General features: G+C 34.4%; 1 protein-coding gene across 3 annotated transcripts; it reads right to left on the bottom strand.

Annotated features, from left to right (window-relative positions):
- Positions 1-1,507: 1,507 nt before the first annotated feature.
- On the bottom strand, positions 1,508-12,164 carry LOC111994302 (large ribosomal RNA subunit accumulation protein YCED homolog 1, chloroplastic). 3 transcript variants are annotated; one of them, XM_065774855.1, is made up of 3 exons: positions 12,081-12,164; positions 6,834-7,619; positions 1,508-2,040 (listed from the first exon to the last, which is right to left on the bottom strand). In XM_065774855.1, exons 2-3 carry the CDS (start codon positions 7,394-7,396, stop codon positions 1,638-1,640), a joined length of 966 nt encoding a protein of 321 aa, XP_065630927.1. In that variant the 5' UTR covers positions 7,397-7,619; positions 12,081-12,164; the 3' UTR covers positions 1,508-1,637. The 3 variants fall into 3 exon arrangements, with proteins under 3 accessions (XP_065630927.1, XP_023881935.2, XP_023881939.2); XM_024026167.2 differs by lacking the exon at positions 12,081-12,164 and adding an exon at positions 9,340-9,600; XM_024026171.2 differs by lacking the exon at positions 12,081-12,164 and adding an exon at positions 9,435-9,600.
- Between the last annotated feature and the right edge of the window lie 9,112 nt (positions 12,165-21,276).

Here is a 21,276-nt window from a genome sequence, read left to right as displayed (position 1 = left end):
TCTTCTAATGATGATCTGACCGACCTGATTGGGGTCTACGATTTCTCAACCTGCCACTAGCCGGAGAGTTGTCTAAATTGGTGGATCAAGCCTTCAACAGGTGGCGATCGATTCAATTGGCATCATAAAGGCGAAATCCAATAAGATCTCACCAAACCCAACGGAAATCTCGTTGGATCTAGCTGAGAGTTCTCACCATATCTAGCAAATCTTGCCAAATATGACTGGTACAGCCAGTTGGTTCAGGTTTTTTGAATTTTGGGGGAGGAGACTCGCAACCAACCCGCCAAAAATTGGAGTAATCGGATCGGGCAACAGTTGACTCAAGTCCGGTTGGGTTGGACAGCCCTAGGCTCAATTTTTTTTTTTTTTTTTTCTTTTGGTTCCTAAGACACATCTCCCAAACCATAGTACATTGTAAAAAATATATGGTTCGCGTCCTCCCTGTGTTTTTTGTACATGAATGTTAGAGGGCAAAACAAGCTAATGGGGCTACTCTGGAGTGCAACTGCCAATCAACAATTCATTGTGCATCATAAGTGCCAATTAGCACTGGCTTGCCCAATGGGGTCCATTTTTCTAAGCAGCTCAAATTGTAGCTAATTCAAGTGTTGGAGGTAATTGGGCACATTTGTAAAGTTAGTTAGAGAGACGGTTAATTACCATAATCTTGAAGTTCTTAAACCCTGAACCCAAAACACTAGACCTAAACCCACACTTGATCACCTTTCAAAGAATAACCACTCCGTAATAATTAGATCTATCTTCTTTAAATTATCAACGGTCAAAATCCCCCTCAATGCAACACAGCACCCAAAAAAAGAAAGCCAAAATATCATTTTGAGTCCCCATCAATTTGATCCTTACATTTTAGTAACAGTCAATTTGGTGTCTGTTATTTTTAATTTGTAGTCAATTTTTGTTAGTAAATTGGCAATAGAGACGAAATTGCTACAAGTTAAAAATAACATAAACTAAATTATGTGCTACCAATGTATTGACCAAATTAACAATGAACATGAACTAAAATGGTCCAAAAAAAACCATCCAGTGAAATATAAACTTTCCATTTGCTTTTGCCACAAAAAGCTCACACTCCCCTCCCTCCCCAATTCGGAGTAACTCGTTCCTTGGAAACCTTCATTTACTTGGAAACCTCTGTTTAGCGAAGCAAGACGCACCAGCGCTGGAGTAACTCAACATTCCCAGACCAAATCTTTGTTGCATACGGACGTTGAGATTGAATTTTATATATGCACACACATGAAATGGTTGGGAAAATGTTTTGGGAGCATAGGATCCTACCCCAAGGAAGTTGGCTAGAGGATCAGCGAATATAGCAATTTGATGTGTACTAATGGACTCGATGTTATGAATGAATTTTGCAAAATCAGTTACACAGCTTGAGCTTAACTGGAGGTTTAGCCTAAAGTTAAAACGTCTAAATCTTGCTTGGTATAATCAGTACTCAACTATTGTTGGAGAGCTCAACATTCAAATAACAATATGGAATAAATACCCTGATCACTAATTTTTCACTGAAATGTCTTGTAATCCTTTACACCATAATTATGAAAGAAGAAAGCACGAGACAATAAATGAAGTTCTAATGGGACTCTATATTATTTAATATGACATTATTTACGCTGCATTTGCTTTTTTAAATTTTCAAGAGGACCACTCTTAACTTTCTGTTTGTTACAATTACAACTACTAGCGTTTAAATTTGTACCACAGATAAGACACAAACCTTTGCATCTCGTATCACAAATTGCATTAATGGTAATTTCCACATGCAGCATGTCCCTTATGTTCTTTGAAATGTCAATTTCTTTTTCCTCAGGAGGAAAATACAGCCAGTCATCCAAATCGATTGAGGCTTCATCATCTTCCTCTCCTTCCTCACTTCCAGAAAATGTTTTGGCTTTTCCATCTCCAAAGATCACTCCCATGGTGATTATCTCTGGTTCTTTAATGGGTTCTTCAGTTAGTAATAGTGAGAAGTTGGAGAATACACACTCAGCAGCAGGCTCACCACACCTTCAACAAGAAATTAACAAAGAATCAAATTATATGAAACAGAAATAAATAAATGACAGCATCCTAGATGCAAGTGGAATGGATCCAAAAGGCAAATGCATGCAGATTTTGTTTTTAGGTGACCTAAAAAGTCATGTCAGACGCTACATGAAAAGAAATCATTCCTTTTGTTTCTCAAAGCATTTGTTCATTCCTTAAGATAGAGTTTCCAACTATCCAAATTCATAAAAGTTTAAGCAAGAAAAGCACTAGAGAAAAGGATACAGAAGATTGAAATATTACCACCTCCTTTTTTTTTTTCAAAAAATCCCAATATCTGTAGCACATTTGCAACAAAATATAAATATACACAATTCACTTTTTCTCATTTGTTCCTTTTTTTAACTTTCTTTCTGTTACACTTTTTGCTTGTTTGGCAACAGGTGGTCATTTTTCAAAAAAATACAAGTGCATCCATTCCATAGATTTTGTCACCTAGGCACCAAAGCACACAAGAACTCATGCATTGGTTACAGTAGTAAGACCAAACCAAACTACAAAATTCAGCGCAGATTTCATTTGGTAGTTTGAATGATTCTTGGTTTGGCGATTTTATTTAGAACTGACCAGGTCAGTTCTGATATAGCCATAAATGGTAAGTGCTCACATAAGCCAAACCACCCTAAGAATTCACCACCATTGTATTTCACTGATAAAAAAATAATAAGAATACCGTGCTTTCACATTTCTAAGATTGTGCCAAAATGAATCTGCTTATAACTTTTAGCAATGACATTATGTAACCTTTTAGGTTATTGTAATTTAAAAGGTAGGCATGCACATGCCTGATCTAAAATTCTAAAGTAGGGCAGCATGAGTCACATTATTCTTTAGCATGTGGGGGAACTAAGTACTCACCAATTCAAGCATATGAACGCAGTGTCATAACCCCTTGGAATAAACCAAGTATCATAGTTGCAACCCACTTTGGGTCCACTATGTTTAATTATGCTGGCTTAGGCAGTTCTTACTCAACCTCAACAAAAAGTTATGACTGGAACAGCTCCCCCCCCCCTCCCCCCCCTTTCTTCTCCCTCCAGCACAGGCCTTTTTCATGGCACCAAAATAAAATAAATAATTAAGTTGAAGCAACTTGTGAAAAAACTAAATATGGTATCTTTGGCATGAAGAATAGCCTTCAAAGCCATATATGGCTGTTCCACAATATTCATGGCAATGAATATACCAATTTCCTTTACAAAGAGGTCATAGATCAGTGTAAATGGAGTAAAAGAAAAGATGGGATTGCAGATATTCGGAACTTGATGTTACAACTCCTAGATAATACATTTCAAAGAACATATTTTCACCTTGAGAATAATGAAAAAAAGGATGTAAAATCATGGACAACCATATCAAGTATTAATGAATCTTATGAACTTCAATCATGTGATCCCTCGTGTCAAAACTTCATGCAATTCGATCTGCATAGGTTCAGTTATCCTTTTTTTTTTCTTTTTCACTAACGAGGATAATCAAAGCTCTTCAAGCACCTGACTATTCTCCTAAATGGGTGTGGTATCCCCGTCCCACAAATACTAGGAATAGGAAGGAATTCTTTGGGAGTGGCCCTAAAATCCTGGCTAGAGATTTCAAATCCAAAACCTCATGGATCTCATGAAACTATAGGAACCACAAAGCCAAGCCCTTGGGGTTACTTATCCTAGTTTTAATTAGTTCTGTCTAATTCTCTCAAGTGGTTATGTATGAATTTCTTACTTTTTCTCTTAAAGGCACATATGAACTTACAGATTAAATACATCTGGTAGCAACTTTTGAAGATTGTGGATATGTTTGGAAGGAGGAATGTCTTCATAAGACACTATAGTAATTCCGACAACATACATGGCAATCGAGAGACTTTTTTCCCCTTCAACAATTGGTCAAACATCAAAGGCAGTGGCATAGATGATAAATCAAGAATTAATTGCCTTTCCAAAAATGTTTTAAGGAAAAACGAGCTGGAGCAAGATGTTTTGGTTATCTCCTAGATAACACATTCCCAAAAATTACACCTCAAAAAATGGGTAAAGAAAAGTGATTATCTATGCCTTGACTTAATAATTTGTTGTTTCGGTGAAAAAATGGTAACACATAAATATTATTTATATATGGGGTGATTACAATAATATTACTAGCTTAATACTCACACATAAAAGTCCCCCTCAAGCTGGGATGTATATATCATCAATCCAAACGTGTTTTACATAAAGATTTGGTATACCTGTAGAAGTATATGAGGTAGATATTACACCACTTTTTACTCTCTCCCAAACAATGTGAAAATCTATTTTTATATGCTTAGTTTGCTCATGGAACACAAGATTGGAGGCAATGTGATTGCTACTTGATTGTGGCAATACATAGACATAGGCATCTTCACATCAAACTTTAATTCCTCAAGTAAATGCTTAATCCGCATAAGCTCGCATGATGTGTGTATCATGCTTCTATATTCAGCCTCTGCACTAGATTTGAAAATAGTATTTTGTTTCTTACTTTTCCAAGTAATAAAGTTTCCTCCGAGAAAAGTGCAATATCTAGTAATGGATCTTTTGTCTAAGGGTTCGTTTGGTTGAAGAGATAGAAAAGTTGGAGGATAGAAAATGGAAAGGGGGTGGTAAAGTGTGAGGATAAAATAGATTTTAGTTTCCTCTGTGTGTTTGGTTGGAAGGATGAAAAAATGGAGTGGAAAACTCTTTTGTTTGATTAAGAAGAAAAGTGAAAGGATAGAAAATATAATTTGTATAAATTTACTCCATTGTCCCTATTACATAATATAAGAAATAATTTTTTTATAATCATCAAATAATATATATATATATATATATTATTAAAAAAAAAAAAAAAAACAAAAGACATTGACATGGAGGGAAGAGGATAGTTTTGGTATTTTCTCAATACCCTTCTCCTTCCCTATTTTCTCTTCCCAAATTGGAGATATAGATTTTGGTGGGCCTGGGGAGAATATTCCTAAGCCCCACCAAAATCCCTCCCCCCTTCCCCTCTCAACCAAACAACCCTCACCCATTTTCTCTCCTATTTTCCTCTCCCCATTTTCCATCCTCCCTAAAATCACTCCAACCAAACGGGGCCTGAAGATGATCAGACCCTATCTGAATCCCTAAATCCATAAGTGACCATTAGTTTTATACAAAAGACCAATGCTTGGATGTGCTTTAAGATACCTCACCATCCAAATAATTGCATCTCAATGTGTAAGACGCAGAGCTACCATGTACTGTCTCACAACACTAATTGCAAATGATATATCTAAGCAAAGCAAGTGATTGTGAGATAATTCAATTTGCCAACCAGACAACAATATCTGTCAAGATTAGATGATAGCTCCCCTTGATCCACATACAATTCACCATTAGATCCATAGAGTTCCTACTGGTTTAGATCCTAACAAGCCAATTTCTTTCAAAATATCCAACACATACTTTCTTTGTGATAAAATGATGCCTTCTTTAGATCATGCAACCTCAATACCCAAACAAAGGATTGAGTCACTAACAAACCAAAGACACAAGAGGATCATGTAAAATTACATCAAATCAAATCGGTACCCAAGAGTGGAGATCTGGCGGCACACAAGGGTTGGGGTTACAGCAAGAAGCTCCATTGGGCTGCCGTGCATTGCTGGATAAAAACCAACTAGACCCAGGAGTGAATCGCAACGAACAGTTGTGAGCACTAGTCGACTCCTCCAGCCAGGGAATCATGGTTGGTGATGGGCAACAATGAGAGTTGAGTGAACGGCAAGAAACAACGGCAGTTGTGGTTGCTGGAGACTAAAGTTTGGTGGGCTGTGGTCACCAGGGTCGCTAGCACAAAATAGGCTATGATACCATGTTGTTTCGATAAAAAAGTGTTTATGGTATTTGTTAAGTTAATTTTACCCTAACACATAAATATTAGTATTTATAACTAGAGTGATTACAATAATATTACTCTTTTTCCCCTAGCTTAATACTCACTCATAACATAATTCTTCCATTACAGATCAAATCTGACAGAATTTCCTGAAACACTATAAACCTAACTTCAAGAGTAATATGGAATTTTAAATTACATTTTAAGCAAAAGTGATTCCAGAGAATATGTGCCTTGGATAGGTATGTCAGAAAAAGAAAAGAAATAGAGATGTCAGCTGGAAATCATTTCTCTTGATTTTGAAGACACCCAAAATACATATTGGTTTAGGCTTCATAAGATTAGAATGCCAACAGTAAGAAAATTATCATTTAAACTTTTGTTGAGAATTCATCAAAAAGAAAACCTTCACTTGCAGATATTACAGATATGATTACATAGACGTATTCCAAAAAAATATGTGATATTATATCAAAAGAACAAATTACTGGTTTTATGGACATAGAATTCCTAGTCTCTTAATCATCCAAAACTTCAGTTTATGATTACCAGAAGATAGAAATAAAACAAAGCTCAGTAGTCAAGCAATGAGAGTTACCGAAGCAGAAAACAGGTAAGTAATTCAAGACATCTCTAGAGTATGTTTTAGAGCAACACATAAAATATGCAATGAAACAACCAGTAAGCCTAGTAGGTACATAAATGTATTTCAGAACATGACCAATTTAATCATGTCAATCAGAAACAGAGAAATAGAGTTTATTTAATGGGAGCACATTAGAGTGAAATATAAAAGAAAAAGATCTCAATATAAGCTGGCAAACATGTACAATGAACCACTGAGATAAGCAATTGAATTTAATAGATTAGAATACCTATTGCAGCCAAGAGTAAGGACAGTTTTAATGATCCCATCAAGCCTCAACTTTTGCTTCTTCCTTGATATGTCAATGGAGATCAGAACAGGTGTTCCATCTGGATAATCTTTTACAGCTTTTGTAACCCGTAAACCCATAACTGAAGCCCTAGACTTGGAGATTTTAGTCGAATGCTCTCCTAATCCAAGCCTCTCTAAGGTTGTGCAGTACTCCACATGCGAAATCAAAGGGTTTCTCTTGTAAATAACTGCCCCTTCCCATGGTGACCCCATGTCTTCAATCCCTTCTAGTCCTTGGTCCCCCCAATCAAAAGATGCAGATTTTTCTTCAGTCGACTGATTATTAGTATTTATGCAATCTCTTGTGGAAGACATTAAAGTACCATGTGGTTTGCCTCTAACAAATGAATGTTTGTTTTCAGTGAAACTCCATAGAACTTTGTAATGAACAAGGGGGAAGCATGGATTTAGAGAAGAATCTCCCTTGGATTTCAAACCATAAATCTTCAGGCGGTAGCAACAAGAGGGAAGTACAGACATGGAGGGGAGTCTAAGTGACATTTAGTTATGATAACTTGGTACGGGAAATTTTTTGGAATATAAGAGTTTATAAGGCTTTCAGATAATTGGCCATGGTGTCAAATTCTGGATGTAAGGATAGTTGGGACCAGTAGCAATGTGGCTATATAGTTATGGTTGATGTGGCTATATCGTTATGGTTGATGTGGCTATATCGTTATGGTTGAGTGAGGAAACTCAGCAAGGGAATAGCAGCAACCAAATTCTGCAAGACCATTGAAAGCAGTTCAGACAAAACAATTGAAGATGTATTATATTGCAAAATTAAAGTACATGCTACAAAATATAGAAACATTAGAATACTAACTTGAAGAAGAAGAAAAAATTAAGTTAATAAGGGACAATTTTGGTGTTCTTGGCAGAAAATGCAAGTGAGGAGAAAGTACCGTGACATAACCACAAGCAATAAAAGATAGCCTAAAAAAATTGATATTTTTAAAACCATGACCCATATCAGTCAAGAATCAACTGAATATTATTAAAGACAAATGAAAATGAACGGTACTTGATATTAACATCTCACTGGCATTCTATAGAGCATGTCATAGTGTAGTCCATTAGAAACTCAAACCTTAATCCAATTTATCTCAATTAGAGCAGCAAAGATTGGTAATAGATAAGAAAAGATTCTTATACCTGTATTCTGGGGAAATAAAACCTCCCTCGAACGAAGAGATTTTTTGGAATTCAGAAGCAGTATAATCAATAAATTACTAACAGGTCACCATATTCCTCTTTCTTTCTTTCTTTCTTTTCCTTAAGTTTTTCTAACTATTTAAGTTTTTCCTCTTATTGGTTCACTGGAATACACAATGCAGTTATCCAATTCATCACAATTAGAGCAGCAAAGAGAGCCAACAAAACTTAGAAATAGTGGACAGGATTTTACTAGGGCGAGTAAAACATGGCTAGAAAGGGCTGTTGATTTGACTTTTTCTTTTTCTTTTTTAATAGGTAGATAAAGGGGGGAGGGGGAGTTGGGATTCAAATCACAAACGTGAGGCACCACAAAGAAAACCATCATTTCTTAGCTATCACTTGAACTCCGAATGTTTTTTTTTTTTTTCATTTTTTGATAATTCAATAGTTACAATAAAGGGGGAAGGAGGTAACTCCGAATGTTTTTTTTTTTTTTCATTTTTTGATAATTCAATAGCTACAATAAAGGGGGAAGGAGGGTTCAAACCCTAGCTCTCCATATAAAGGAGAGCAGGCAATGCCGCTGAGCTACAAGGCTCTTGGCACTATTGATCCGACTTGAGTCTCGACAAAGCAAATAATTGGGTTTATGAGGGCTTTCAGTTCCCAGCAAATTGGACCAATAATGCCAACCAAGATTGATGGCTCTAGAGAACAATTCATTGATAATGTCCATCGGGGCTTAATAGAATGTGAGAATTAAGAACAACTTTTTTTTCATTGACATTATAGTAATATAGGATAGGCAATTACAGTAATGAAGTTGTTTTAGTAGAAACTGAATTTGCTATGAACTCATAAAACTTGGGTTTATAAATGTTAGCCAACCATTCAACTACTCACAATGATGTGCCTGCCATGCTGCCTATTAAGTCCGTGCATGTAGTTTGTAGCAATCTTATTGTAAGTTTTAGAAAGTGCATAAATGGTGGCCAAATGTGATTATAACTTGATAACATTGACCATAAGCTAATGAAGTGTATTGAATTTCTAGGTCAGGCATTTCCGCAAACAATTCGCGTACAGATAATTAGACAAGATAAACTTAAGCATGACCCATTATTTTATGGGTCATGAGTGAACTTAGACTAAATTTGGCGGATATGGGTTTCGATTTTCAGACACAATAACTTAGAAAAAAAAAATGACATATAGAATCATCAAAACTATATTAGTTATTATCAACCAAGAGTCATGAGGATGGAAAGGAAGCTGGGGGTACTTACAGTGCGAATAATATTTTCTCTACGAGTAGAAACAGTATAAAATAAAATATGTGAGAGGGAGAGAGAGAGAGAGAGATGAGGTCTGTGTGTGTGACCTGTTGATGTGTGAAGAAGATAAAGATAAGCTGCTCAGAGGAATGCCATCTGGGTGCTTCCCAGCCACAATAACAGTAATGAACCTTCGTTGGGCCAAATTTGCCAATAGCACAAATTTTGCAAAACCTAGTAGAAGTATTTAAGAATTGTTTTTTAATTTTTTGCGTGGTAGGAATAGGTGTTTGAAATTTATAAAAATACGTGTTAAAAGTGCTATTTATATTTAAATACTAAAAATTGTTATACAAATAATAATGCCAAACAGGCCCCAAGTGATGACGTAACACAAGATCTGATTTTGCTAAAATTGTGCTATTTAGAAAATTTGGCCCCTTCTTTTGAGTTTTGACTTGGATTGATCAGAGTATCATGACAAATCTTAGAATCGGGCTCAATAGAAATAGCTACAGCCTCCAATCTTTCTGCCAATAACAAAGCCCATTTAATAGCTTCAGCCTTAGCCTGGAAAAAGAGGGTGGTGTTCACTTTTTGGGAGCAAGCAAACACCAACTCCCCTCTCCAGTCTCTCACCACCGTAGCTATTGAAGCAGAATTTGGGCCAACTATAGCATCCACATTGATTTTAATAGAATAACGAGCTGGAAGCAACCAAAATTGGACAAAAGGTGTAGAAACAAGAGGGATACTGGCAGAGACTCTTATTCTTTTGTGATCAGTCCACAGTTTTGGGATATTGGCTACTAAAACATCAAACTCAAGCAACACACCTTCAAAATGAATTTTGTTTCTCAACTTCCAAACTAAATAACAGAGAATAGCACCAAAGAGCAAAAAATCATTTTTTTTGTTCTAAGGACAGATCCTCCTCAAAAGGGGAGAAAAATAAAATTTGAATGAAGTCAAGATCAGTGGAAAGACCCAATACTTCCATTCTCAACCTCTATTGACTCTTGAACTAAATAGCTTTAGTAACTGGACATGAGGCAAAAAGGTGGACAGAAGATTCTAACTCTAAATTACAAAGTGGGCACCTTGTGTCACCACCACCAATAAATCTGCTTAAACTTTCCTTTGTTGGCAAACATCCAGTCACTATTCTCCAAATAAGCATCTTAAGCCTATCATGAAAAATTAGATTCCCAAATACAACTACACAAAGTGGCAAAAGGAGAGGGGGGGATAGAGCCTTTACAAATCCAATATGCAAATTTAACATTAAACTCACCAGATTGGATTGGAGTCCAAATCCATTTGTCTTTAGAACAATCAAGAGAGATAAGGATCTTAAGAATAGACTCAATGGTTACAATTTAAAACCACTGCATTAATTTATTAATGTCCCAGCTCATATGATCAGAATTAAGAAGTTGAGAACCCAACAAAATTTCGTCTAAATTCACTCCATCTTTGGGCTTGGGAATAAAATTTGGAAGGTCCAGAACCCAAGGCTCATCCCAAATCCTGATAGAATTGCCACTTCCCATTAAAACACAAGCTGCCTTTGTAATCAGTTGCTTAGAGCCTGCAAGACTTTTCCAAATAGGAGAGGCATTGGTGGGAGCTTGATGCCTTAGCCAATTTTGCCGAACTTAGTATTTAGCTCTCAATACTTTAAAACATAAAAAATTCCTTTCAGCCAATGTCCACCAGGCTAGTTTGGAAAGAAGGGCTTGATTGAATTCCCAAAACTCCCTAAAACCCAATCCCCCTTCTTTTAGAGGTCTACATAAAGAAGACCAAGCTTTAGGAGTCCAGAATGAGCCTGACTCCGTTTTAGGGTTCCACCAAAACTTACGGACCACTGCATCTAACTGATCGCATAAATTCTTTGGGAATTACATAGAAGCCATGGTGTAAATTGGAATGGACTAAGCCACAGATTTGATTAAGGTTCTACCTGCCCAAGAAAGGTTTTTGCTCTTCCAACCACTAAGCTTTAATTCCTTTCAGCCAATGTCCACCAGGCTAGTTTGGAAAGAAGGGCTTGATTGAATTCCCAAAACTCCCTAAAACCCAATCCCCCTTCTTTTAGAGGTCTACATAAAGAAGACCAAGCTTTAGGAGTCCAGAATGAGCCTGACTCCGTTTTAGGGTTCCACCAAAACTTACGGACCACTGCATCTAACTGATCGCATAAATTCTTTGGGAATTACATAGAAGCCATGGTGTAAATTGGAATGGACTAAGCCACAGATTTGATTAAGGTTCTACCTGCCCAAGAAAGGTTTTTGCTCTTCCAACCACTAAGCTTCTTCTCCAACTTATCTTTAACAAATTTGAGATTATGAGACCTGTTCGTGGACAAATACAGTGGAACACCCAAGTAAGAGGTGCTTTAGGGAAGAGCATTGAGGCCTCAACTACATTTAATTTGATTGAGAAATTGTCTACTAACCCCTTTAGAAGGGAAGACACCAAATTTCTCCACACTAATACTTTGCCTCGACTAGGAATAATAATTTTCCAAACAATTTTTTAGGGTGACAAGCTCAGCAATCTTTGCCTTACAAAAAAGAATTGCATCATCAGCATAGCAAAGTTTAGAAATAGGAGGAGCTAAACTAGAAACTTTGAATGCTGAAAGATTATTACGACTTACTTCTCTATTTACCAACCTCATAGGAATTTCACTACCAATGATGAAAAGATACCAATGATGAAAAGATAGGGTGAGAGTGGATCACCTTGCCTAAGGCAACAAGAGGGAATAAAGCTTGGACAAAGGCCTCCATTTAACAACAAGGAGTATTGAACAATGTAGATACAATGATAAATAAGGTTAGAAGCACCACTCTTCTTGAGGATGAGGGATATATAGGTCTGATTAAAATTCTTCAATAGCCATCCATTACAAAAAAAAAATAATAATAATAAAAAATAAAAATAAAAATAACACTCTATGTGGCCATATATACTTGATCTTCAACAATGTCCCAATAGCCATCCTTTAATGATTTCATCCCAAAAATAGCCTTCTTAATTTCTTCTCTAGAAGGAATTCTACATATGTCCAAATTTTCTTCATCTGATATGCAACGCTCAATAAGGCTTTCTATATTGTGGGGAATTCAAGGCTCACTCGATTGATATAGAGTTTTGACTTTTTCTGCAAAATAATTATGAATATCCTCCCTATCATTAATCCATGAACCATCTTCCAGTTTAATCTCTGATATCTGGTTTCTTTTCCTTTTAAAAAGGGTGAGAGATGAAAGAATCTCGTATTCCTATCCCCCTCCCTCAACCACAACTCCCTAAAAATTCTGGTGCCACTTCAAATCTTCCCTAGCTAACCAATCATCCAACTCTAAATTTAGAGAAGCTTTTATCTCCAAATTTTCTTCGGTGGGGAGTGAAGGAAATAAGTATGTACGCAGCGGAAAATTAACGAATCTACTTCATTCACAATAGATAACATGTACTATGTAAGTTTCAGAATTCAAGTATTAGAGAGCGTACCTTGGTGCGGTGAAATTCAAAACAAAAATCGAAGCACTTGGGAATACTTTTAATCTTCACTCCAATTCCACTTGATACCCAAGATGTGTGGTCTCTCAATCAGTTTCTAAGGAGAGAATAATGAGTGTGCAACACTCATATACAAACCATTTCATTCCTTACGAGAATTCTCATGAAAAGACTTAATGAAAAGTCACATGAAAAAGCCTTAATAAAATTCTGTATGTTGCTCTCTTTATATACAACTGATTATCTAATTGGACTAGCCTTTTGGACCATTCCAATTGGGCTCTAGTATATGGCTTGGAGTGGGACCAAAAGGGACCAACAAAACTCTAGCTCCAATGGGCCTTGGGCTTTTCTGTCAACTCTTGACAAGGCCGAAGTTACCATTAACTATATTTAATACCACTATATAAATATAGTTGCACTCTAGGTTTTATCTATAAATTATATCCCAAGACTTTATTATATATGCAACTCCTTCATTAAAATATTCGTAGTAATACAAAGTCATGAATGTTGACTGCCACTTTGTAGATTACTATATCTTAATCCTTGAGTACCCGGTTTAATCTTTTATGTTATTCAATATATATTTATGAAATCCAATTCCATAAATATATACTTTAGTAATTCCTTACTAAAGTGGTTGGGCCCAACACTCTGAATAACAAACTCATTAAACTTATCTCAAAGAAATATTTTATATCTCCGTTAAGAGACTATAAATTCCATCTTGAGAATATATGTTCCATCAACTTTAAATGCAGTTGTCCAACATACTGAGGTTTGACCGTTACTTATAGATCTCACTCCTGATATATCAAGGCAACCTACATCTCATGATCAGGTCCATTATTCTCTCAGGATTTAAAGTTGATGTAAATAGAAGTCGTGAGATTTATTATTCATTTGATAGTCACTAGGAGAATAATAAATCTCACAGCGGTCCAATTCAATATGTCTTAACTCTTAAAACATATCAACATATCAACTAGAAGTCTCCACTTCCATGATCAAGACAAATCATCTTAGTTGATATGTTATAGTCTTCGCAGATGAAATGTCCAATTTCATCACCGATTACGAACTAAAATTCTGAGTTTACAAAGAACTTGTGATTTGCATCTTCTGTGACTTTTCACATAAATCACATACTATGCATCTCATGGACTAAGATAATGTCTCATTAGTTCATAAATAGATAGTTTCATATAATTAAACAACTTAATTATTCATGACATGCAAACCAATTGGATTTTAGGGCATAAACCCCAACAATCTCCCACTTGCACTCAAAGACAATTTACCATATATCTGACACTTATCTCCCTTTAGAGTAACTCATAGTCACTCTAAGGCAAGGTTTGGAAACAAGTTTCAGTCAAATTTATTACATAAATTATCTTTTTCTACTTCTACTTCTCACGTACTCATATTTCTCTAATGAGATGATACTTACACTTAATGTGTATCTTCACCACCTAGGATGAACACATATCTTGAAGTCCAACTTTATGAATCTCAATCAAACTATAAGTCAGTATTTGTACATCCAATAAACATCAAAACTTCACTTTTGTGGACAAGCATATAATCCCTCATTCTCCTAAGATAGTTGAGTATATGCTTTACTCTTACTAAATTAAGTGATCTTTGATTCAATTGGTACTTGCTTACCATGTCCACCGCAAAATAGATATTTAGCTTAGTATATAGCATAGCATAAAGACTTTCTTTTAATATGAAATAAGGAACCGTCTTAATATGTTCTTCCTTTTATATGTCTTAGGACTATAGTCCTATTATATAAAGGAACTTCAAACTTAAAAGGAAAGAATCCTTTCTTAAAGTATTTCATGCTATACTTGGCTAGAATCTAATCTATTTAAGTAGTTTGAGATAAACCCAACATCCTAATTTCTAAATTTTAACAAAGTTATAATTCTTAGGATGTAGCTAGTCTTTCCCAAGTACTTTATATCAAACTGGACTAGATAACCAAAAATTCTATTGATGACAACAATTCTACATCATTCTAAATGATTAGAATGTCATCAACATACATTAAGAGATTTATTATTCTATATAGCTTTACACACTTAAGGCTTTTAAATACTTGATCAAAATTAAATAATTTGATTGCTTGATCAAAGATGATATTTATGACCTAGATGCTTGCATTAGTCCATAAATGGACTATAAGCAACTTGCATGCTAATCACCAATGGTTCTTTGCTATGAACAAGTCTAGGTACATCATATAGATGTCTTCCTCAAGATTGCCACTAAAAGAAGCTTTCTTGATATCCATTGCCATATTTTATCAAAATGAAATATAATGGATAAGAGAATTTAGATAGAGTCAAACTTGACTATTAGTGAAAAAATCTTTTCATAATCGAACCATTTCTTTATGAATAAATCTTTTCACCACTAGCCTTGACTTTGAAGGTTTGCACCTTCAAATCTATCAATCTCATTTCCTTGTAGACCTATTTGAGAACAATAGGCTCAATGCCAATAGGCGCCTCTACAAGTTCTAGACTTTAAATAGAATCTAATTCTATTCACATAACCCTGATCTAATAATTCATATTCATATCATCTATGGCCTCTACGTAGGACCGAGGATCATATTCATATTCTTGTGGAATGACTTCAAAAGTTTATCCCAAAAGTATGAAATTACAATTCTCCCACTACGATATTGTACTGGTGTACTAGCTATATATATATAGAATAATACTTTGTGGTGTATCTAATACAACCATCTCATTTCTAAATGTGTTTTATAGTTGTCTTACGAAAATTTGACATTTTCTTCTAAAACATTTCTTTAAGATTATTCACATAGTCATTATCAAGAACTTTGTATTTGTACTTTACAAACATCTTGTCTTCTTTATGACTACCAAAATAATCTTATGCAATTTCATTTGGATACTCATCATAAACACACATTTTTCTACCTTTTGATTTCAATTTGTCAGACTTCCTTTCTAGCATAAGTGCTGGACATCTCCAAAAGTAGAAGTATCATATACTAGGTTTTCACCAAATCCACAATTTGATAAATGTCATAGGAACAAACTTTTGAAATCAATTTTATAAAATGTATAATAATTATTAGAGTATGTCTCCAAAAGAAATAAGCAAATGGAAATACATATCATGTACTTTACTATTTCTAAAAGAGCCTTATTCCTCTTTCATGTTTGCACTGACGTAAAGAAATCATTAATAATATATTCCTTTACAATAAAGGAGTCCTAGATCATATTATCCTCTAAATAGAATTCATAGATTGGGAATTTAACAAAATAATGGTTCTAAAAGCCCATCTTTCACCAATATTGAATACCATTTAGATTAATAAGATCTAGACATAAGTGTCAAAACATACAATACCAAAGGATAAAAACTTTCTCTTTAAAAGGTAAAACATGTAAATTTTCATCTAGAAAACAATCATGGACAAAGCTTAGTTTAACCAAACCAGAAACACTTTCCATTGGTCATACTTCTGAGTCTAATTTCCTTTTGGCAACTACTAGGGCAACTTGCTTGCCCAACTGTTTGGTATTATAATACTTCTTCTTATCACCCTTACCTTTCAGTTTAGGCTAAGAATTTGAATTAAATCATATTGATCCTAGTCTTAGCTTTTAGGATGACTTTCGTTGCATAGAACTCACTCATCTATTCAGATAATATAAATAGAATTTATTTTCAAAACAATCTGAATTGATCAAATGATTCTAACAAGAACTTGTGGATCATATCCATATGAGATTAACATTTAATCTCTACATCCAAGAATTCCAATTCATATAATGATGTGGTATTGGAACTCCTTCAGCTTTTCTTGGCACTCAATATGACTTATATCGAATATCGTTTAGTAGCACGATATTTCATACCAAAACATCTCATTTAGACTTAATATAAAGTCTAAATCTAGTACTAACTCTTGCATCTCATGCTGTAGCACAATTGAGATAGAAGCCAATGAACTATTTTAGCATTACAATGGAAACTATGATCATATCATAAGCTATCTTCCATCAATGCATCATGTATAGGAAATTATGACAATGCTGAATCAAAACATGATTATGTACTTCAGCTCCTTTAAGCACCATGTCCAAAATTATTTCTTAGTTAATGTGATTCAACTAAAATAGTAGCTAGAGGACAAAATTTATGACAACTTTATTTTGAGACTATGAACATAATTGCAGGGACATTATATTTTGCATCCATAACCATATAATATGGAACCCAAAAACATACTATACTAGGTGCAACGACAACCTAATCTCGCAATTAATATTCCTCAGCATAGAGTGAATACCAATCACTATGATCAGGCGAGAATTATTCTCTTTATTAATGCTATCATGGTAACTCTTACCAAACAAAAATAATTTGCCGCTTTTTCTTTGGCCTCTAAGTAATAACAGTAAAAACTCAGCATAGAGGATACTATTAAACTTAGTCTAGTGTACACCATTGTCTAGAATCATGTGTAGCCACATTTCATCCCTTTAACAGGCTTATTTTGTAGTACCATGATAAAAACACCCTCTGCATGGAATGCAAAGCTCGAAGCTAAGACAAGGTGTTTGATCAAACCACTATAAACCAGGAAATTCAATCTTGTAGTACCATAAAATAAACACCCTCCGCATGGAATGCAAGGCTCGAGGCCAAGACGAGATGTTTACCCCACACCACTATGAACTGACAATGGAGGCCNAATTGGTTTGCATGTCATGAATAATTAAGTTGTTTAATTATATGAGACTATCTATTTATGAACTAATGGGACATTATCTTAGTCCATGAGATGCATAGTATGTGAGTTATGTGAAAAGTCACAGAAGATGTAAATCACAAGCTCTTTATAAACTCAGAATTTTAGTTCGTAGTCGGTGATGAAATTGGGTATTTCATCTGCGAAAACTATAACATATCAACTAAGATGATTTGTCATGATCATGGAAGTGGAGACTTCTAGTTGATATGTTGATATGTTTTAATAGTTAAGACATATTGAACTGAACCGCTGTGAGATTTATTATTCTCCTAATGACTGTCAAATGAATAATAAATCTCACGACTTCTATTTACATCAACTCTAAATCCTGAGAGAATAACGGACCTGATCATGAGATGTAGGTTGTCTTGATATATCAGGAGTGAGATCTATAAGTAACGGTCAAAACCTCAGTATGTTCGGCAACCGCATTTAATGTTGATGGAACATATATTTTCAAGTTGGAATTTATAGTCTCTTAACGGAGATATAAAATATTCCTTTGAGATAAGTTTAATGGGTTTGGTTATTCAGAGTGTTGGGTCCAACCACTTTAGTAAGGAATTACTAAATATATATTTATGGAATTAAATTTCATAAATATATATTGAATAACATAAAGGATTAAACTGGGTACTCAAGGATTAAGATGTAGTAATCTACAAAGTGGCAGTCAACATTCATGACTTTGTATTACTACGAATATTTTAATGAAGAAGTTGCATATATAATAAAGTCTTGGGATATAATTTATAGATAAGCCTAGAGTGCAACTATATTTATATAGTAGTATTAAATATAGTTAATGGTAACTTTGGACTTGTCAAGAGTTGACAGAAAAGCCCAAGACTCATTGGAGCTAGAGTCTTGTTGGTCCCTTTTGGTCCCACTCCAAGCCACATACTAGAGCCCAATTGGAATGACCCAAAAGGCTAGCCCAATTAGATAATCAGTTGTATATAAGGAGAGCAACATACAAAATTTTATTAAGGCTTTTTCATGTGACTTTTCATTAAGTCTTTTCATGAGAATTCTCATAAGGAATGAAATGGTTTGTATGTGAGTGTTGGACACTCATTATTCTCTTCTTAGAAACTGATTGAGAGACCACACATCTTGGGTATTAAGTGGAATTGGAGTGAAGATTAAAAGTATTCCCAAGTGCTTCAATCTTTGTTTTGAATTTCACCTTGCTAAGGTACGCTCTCTTATACTTGAATTCTGAAATTTACACAGTGCATGTTATAGATTGATAATGAAGTAGATCCATTAACATTCCGCTGTGTACTTGCATATTTCCAACAATTGGTATCAGAGCGGTTTTCAATTTCCAATCTGTTTAATATGTTTTGTGAGTTTTAGAATTAGAGATGATAGTTTCATATTGTTAGAAGATTATGTTTTAATTTTTTGCATGTTGTTGAAACTATGATTTGATGAAAACAGAAATTGATGTTATGATGTTATTTAAATTTAAATTTAAGTACGTTAAATTGAGTTTTAAGGCTATAGCATCAATAGAATTCAGTTTTGACATTAATCTTTGTCTGTAATGTTCATATGTTGAATGTTTGTTCATGAAAAACGAAGAAAACTGCCTTAGAAAATTTCTGAAAATTTGAGTTTCGCGATTTTCGATTGATCAAAAATCACTTTCGATTGATCAAGTGAAATAGTGATCAGACTTTTTAAATAGATTGATTTTCGATTGTTAGTCGATCGATTGAATTTGTTTTTCAATTGATCGAGAGACAATCGAATATCGATCGAACAAGTCAGGAGGTCAAGTTCAAATGATTTAATTTTTTTCGATCAATCGAGGGACACTTTCGATCGATCAAAAGAAGGAAAATCTGAATTTTTCTAAGTATTTCACAATAAATAAAGAGCAATGCAATATGTGATTAGATTACACATGGTTCAAACTAAAAGACCTAATGAGATCAAAGGTATTAGTTAAATAGAACTCTTAGTCCTAAATAGTTTGGGATTTATTTTGACCGTTACTTATAGATCTCACTCCTGATATATCAAGACAACCTACATCTCATGATCAGGTCCGTTATTCTCTCAGGATTTAGAGTTGATGTAAATAGAAGTCGTGAGATTTATTATTCATTTGACAGTCATTAGGAGAATAATAAATCTCACAGCGGTTCAGTTCAATATGTCTTAACTATTAAAACATATCAACATATCAACTAGAAGTCTCCACTTCCATGATCATGACAAATCATCTTAGTTGATATGTTATAGTTTTCGCAGATGAAATACCCAATTTCATCACCGACTACGAACTAAAATTCTGAGTTTATAAAGAGCTTGTGATTTACATCTTCTGTGACTTTTCACATAACTCACATACTATGCATCTCATGGACTAAGATAATGTCCCATTAGTTCATAAATAGATAGTCTCATATAATTAAACAACTTAATTATTCATGACATGCAAACCAATTGGATTTTAGGACATAAACCCCAACCGGGGGTTTCTACTGTATTTTAGCAATACTGGCTTAAAGGACTTTAATTCTTTCTTGGACAATACCGAATTCATTTTTATTCCATTTTCTCACATCATTTTTCATCTCTAACAGTTTTCTAACAAGCTTAAACTCATGCCTCAACTTGCACTTGCCAAGCTTTGTTGACCACATCTCTACTCCTTTAATCTTTTGTCCACATTGCTTTAAATCGAAAGGGACGAACAAAATTTTTTGGCTCAAAGTGAGTGTCAAGCAGAATTAGGTTGTGATCTAAGTTAGAGTTGCACAAGTGTTTAACCCCAACTTTGGGAAAGAGAAGCTACCATTCACAATCACAAAGGCACCTATCTAGTCGCTCCTTGATATTGGCCAAACCTTCCCTTTTATTTGACCAAGTGAAGGATGGGCCATAAAAATAAAAATAAAAATAAAAATAAAAATAAATAAAAAAAAGTACTTCTATGCTTGATTTGGATCGAAGTAAAATTGAGGTGGTTTTGTTTGCCTTTTTGAAAGCTAATATTTTGTCTTCCATAGCATTTTAAAGCTAATATTTATAAGGTAGTTAAACATGAAGGGCACTTGTCATTTGGATTACTAACAAAAATAGACAATGGGGCAATATAAAAATGGAGTTAAACATAAATTGTCAAAACCAAATTTCAAAAAGCGAAGAACCAAAGTAAAAGTAACACCAACCTTAAGTACCAAAAATGTATTTTTGTCCTTAACTTTTTAGAACTTCGGCTATATTGATTTTTAGGCAACCCTAATATGTTTTCATTTCAAAGTTTTTTCTAATAATGAAAATTTTGTTAAAAAAAAGTGAAAAACAAAAAATAAGTAAATGTCTCTTTCTAGTAGTACTCACCACTAATTAGTAATCAGGCCTCACTTGCTTAGTAATGACACCATTTTTTGTCTCCAATGTCCTCTTTACAATGGAAAATTAAGTTTCAAATGTATGAAGTTTATGGAATGTTACAAATTAAATCATATGATTTTTTATTCTAGTTGTTGGTGGAAGATTCAAATCATTGTTTTTCTCTACCATATAATGTGTATGGAATGTTTTACACTTTGCACCCTAAACTTGTTTAGTACATG

This window comes from Quercus suber, unplaced genomic scaffold (assembly GCF_002906115.3).
Source record: "Quercus suber isolate HL8 unplaced genomic scaffold, Cork oak 2.0 scaffold_100, whole genome shotgun sequence".
In the NCBI taxonomy this organism is placed as follows: Eukaryota; Viridiplantae; Streptophyta; class Magnoliopsida; order Fagales; family Fagaceae; genus Quercus; species Quercus suber.
This window is presented reverse-complemented; position numbering and strand designations above follow the sequence as displayed.

Excerpts from the sequence above, each read along its gene's own strand:
- LOC111994302 (XM_065774855.1), bottom strand. The coding sequence starts at position 7,396 with ATGTCACTTAGACTCCCCTCCATGTCTGTACTTCCCTCTTGTTGCTAC. Across the intron at positions 2,041-6,833 it reads CTTACTCTTGGCTGCAATAG|GTGTGGTGAGCCTGCTGCTG; the intron begins GTATTCTAATCT and ends TTCTTGTTGAAG.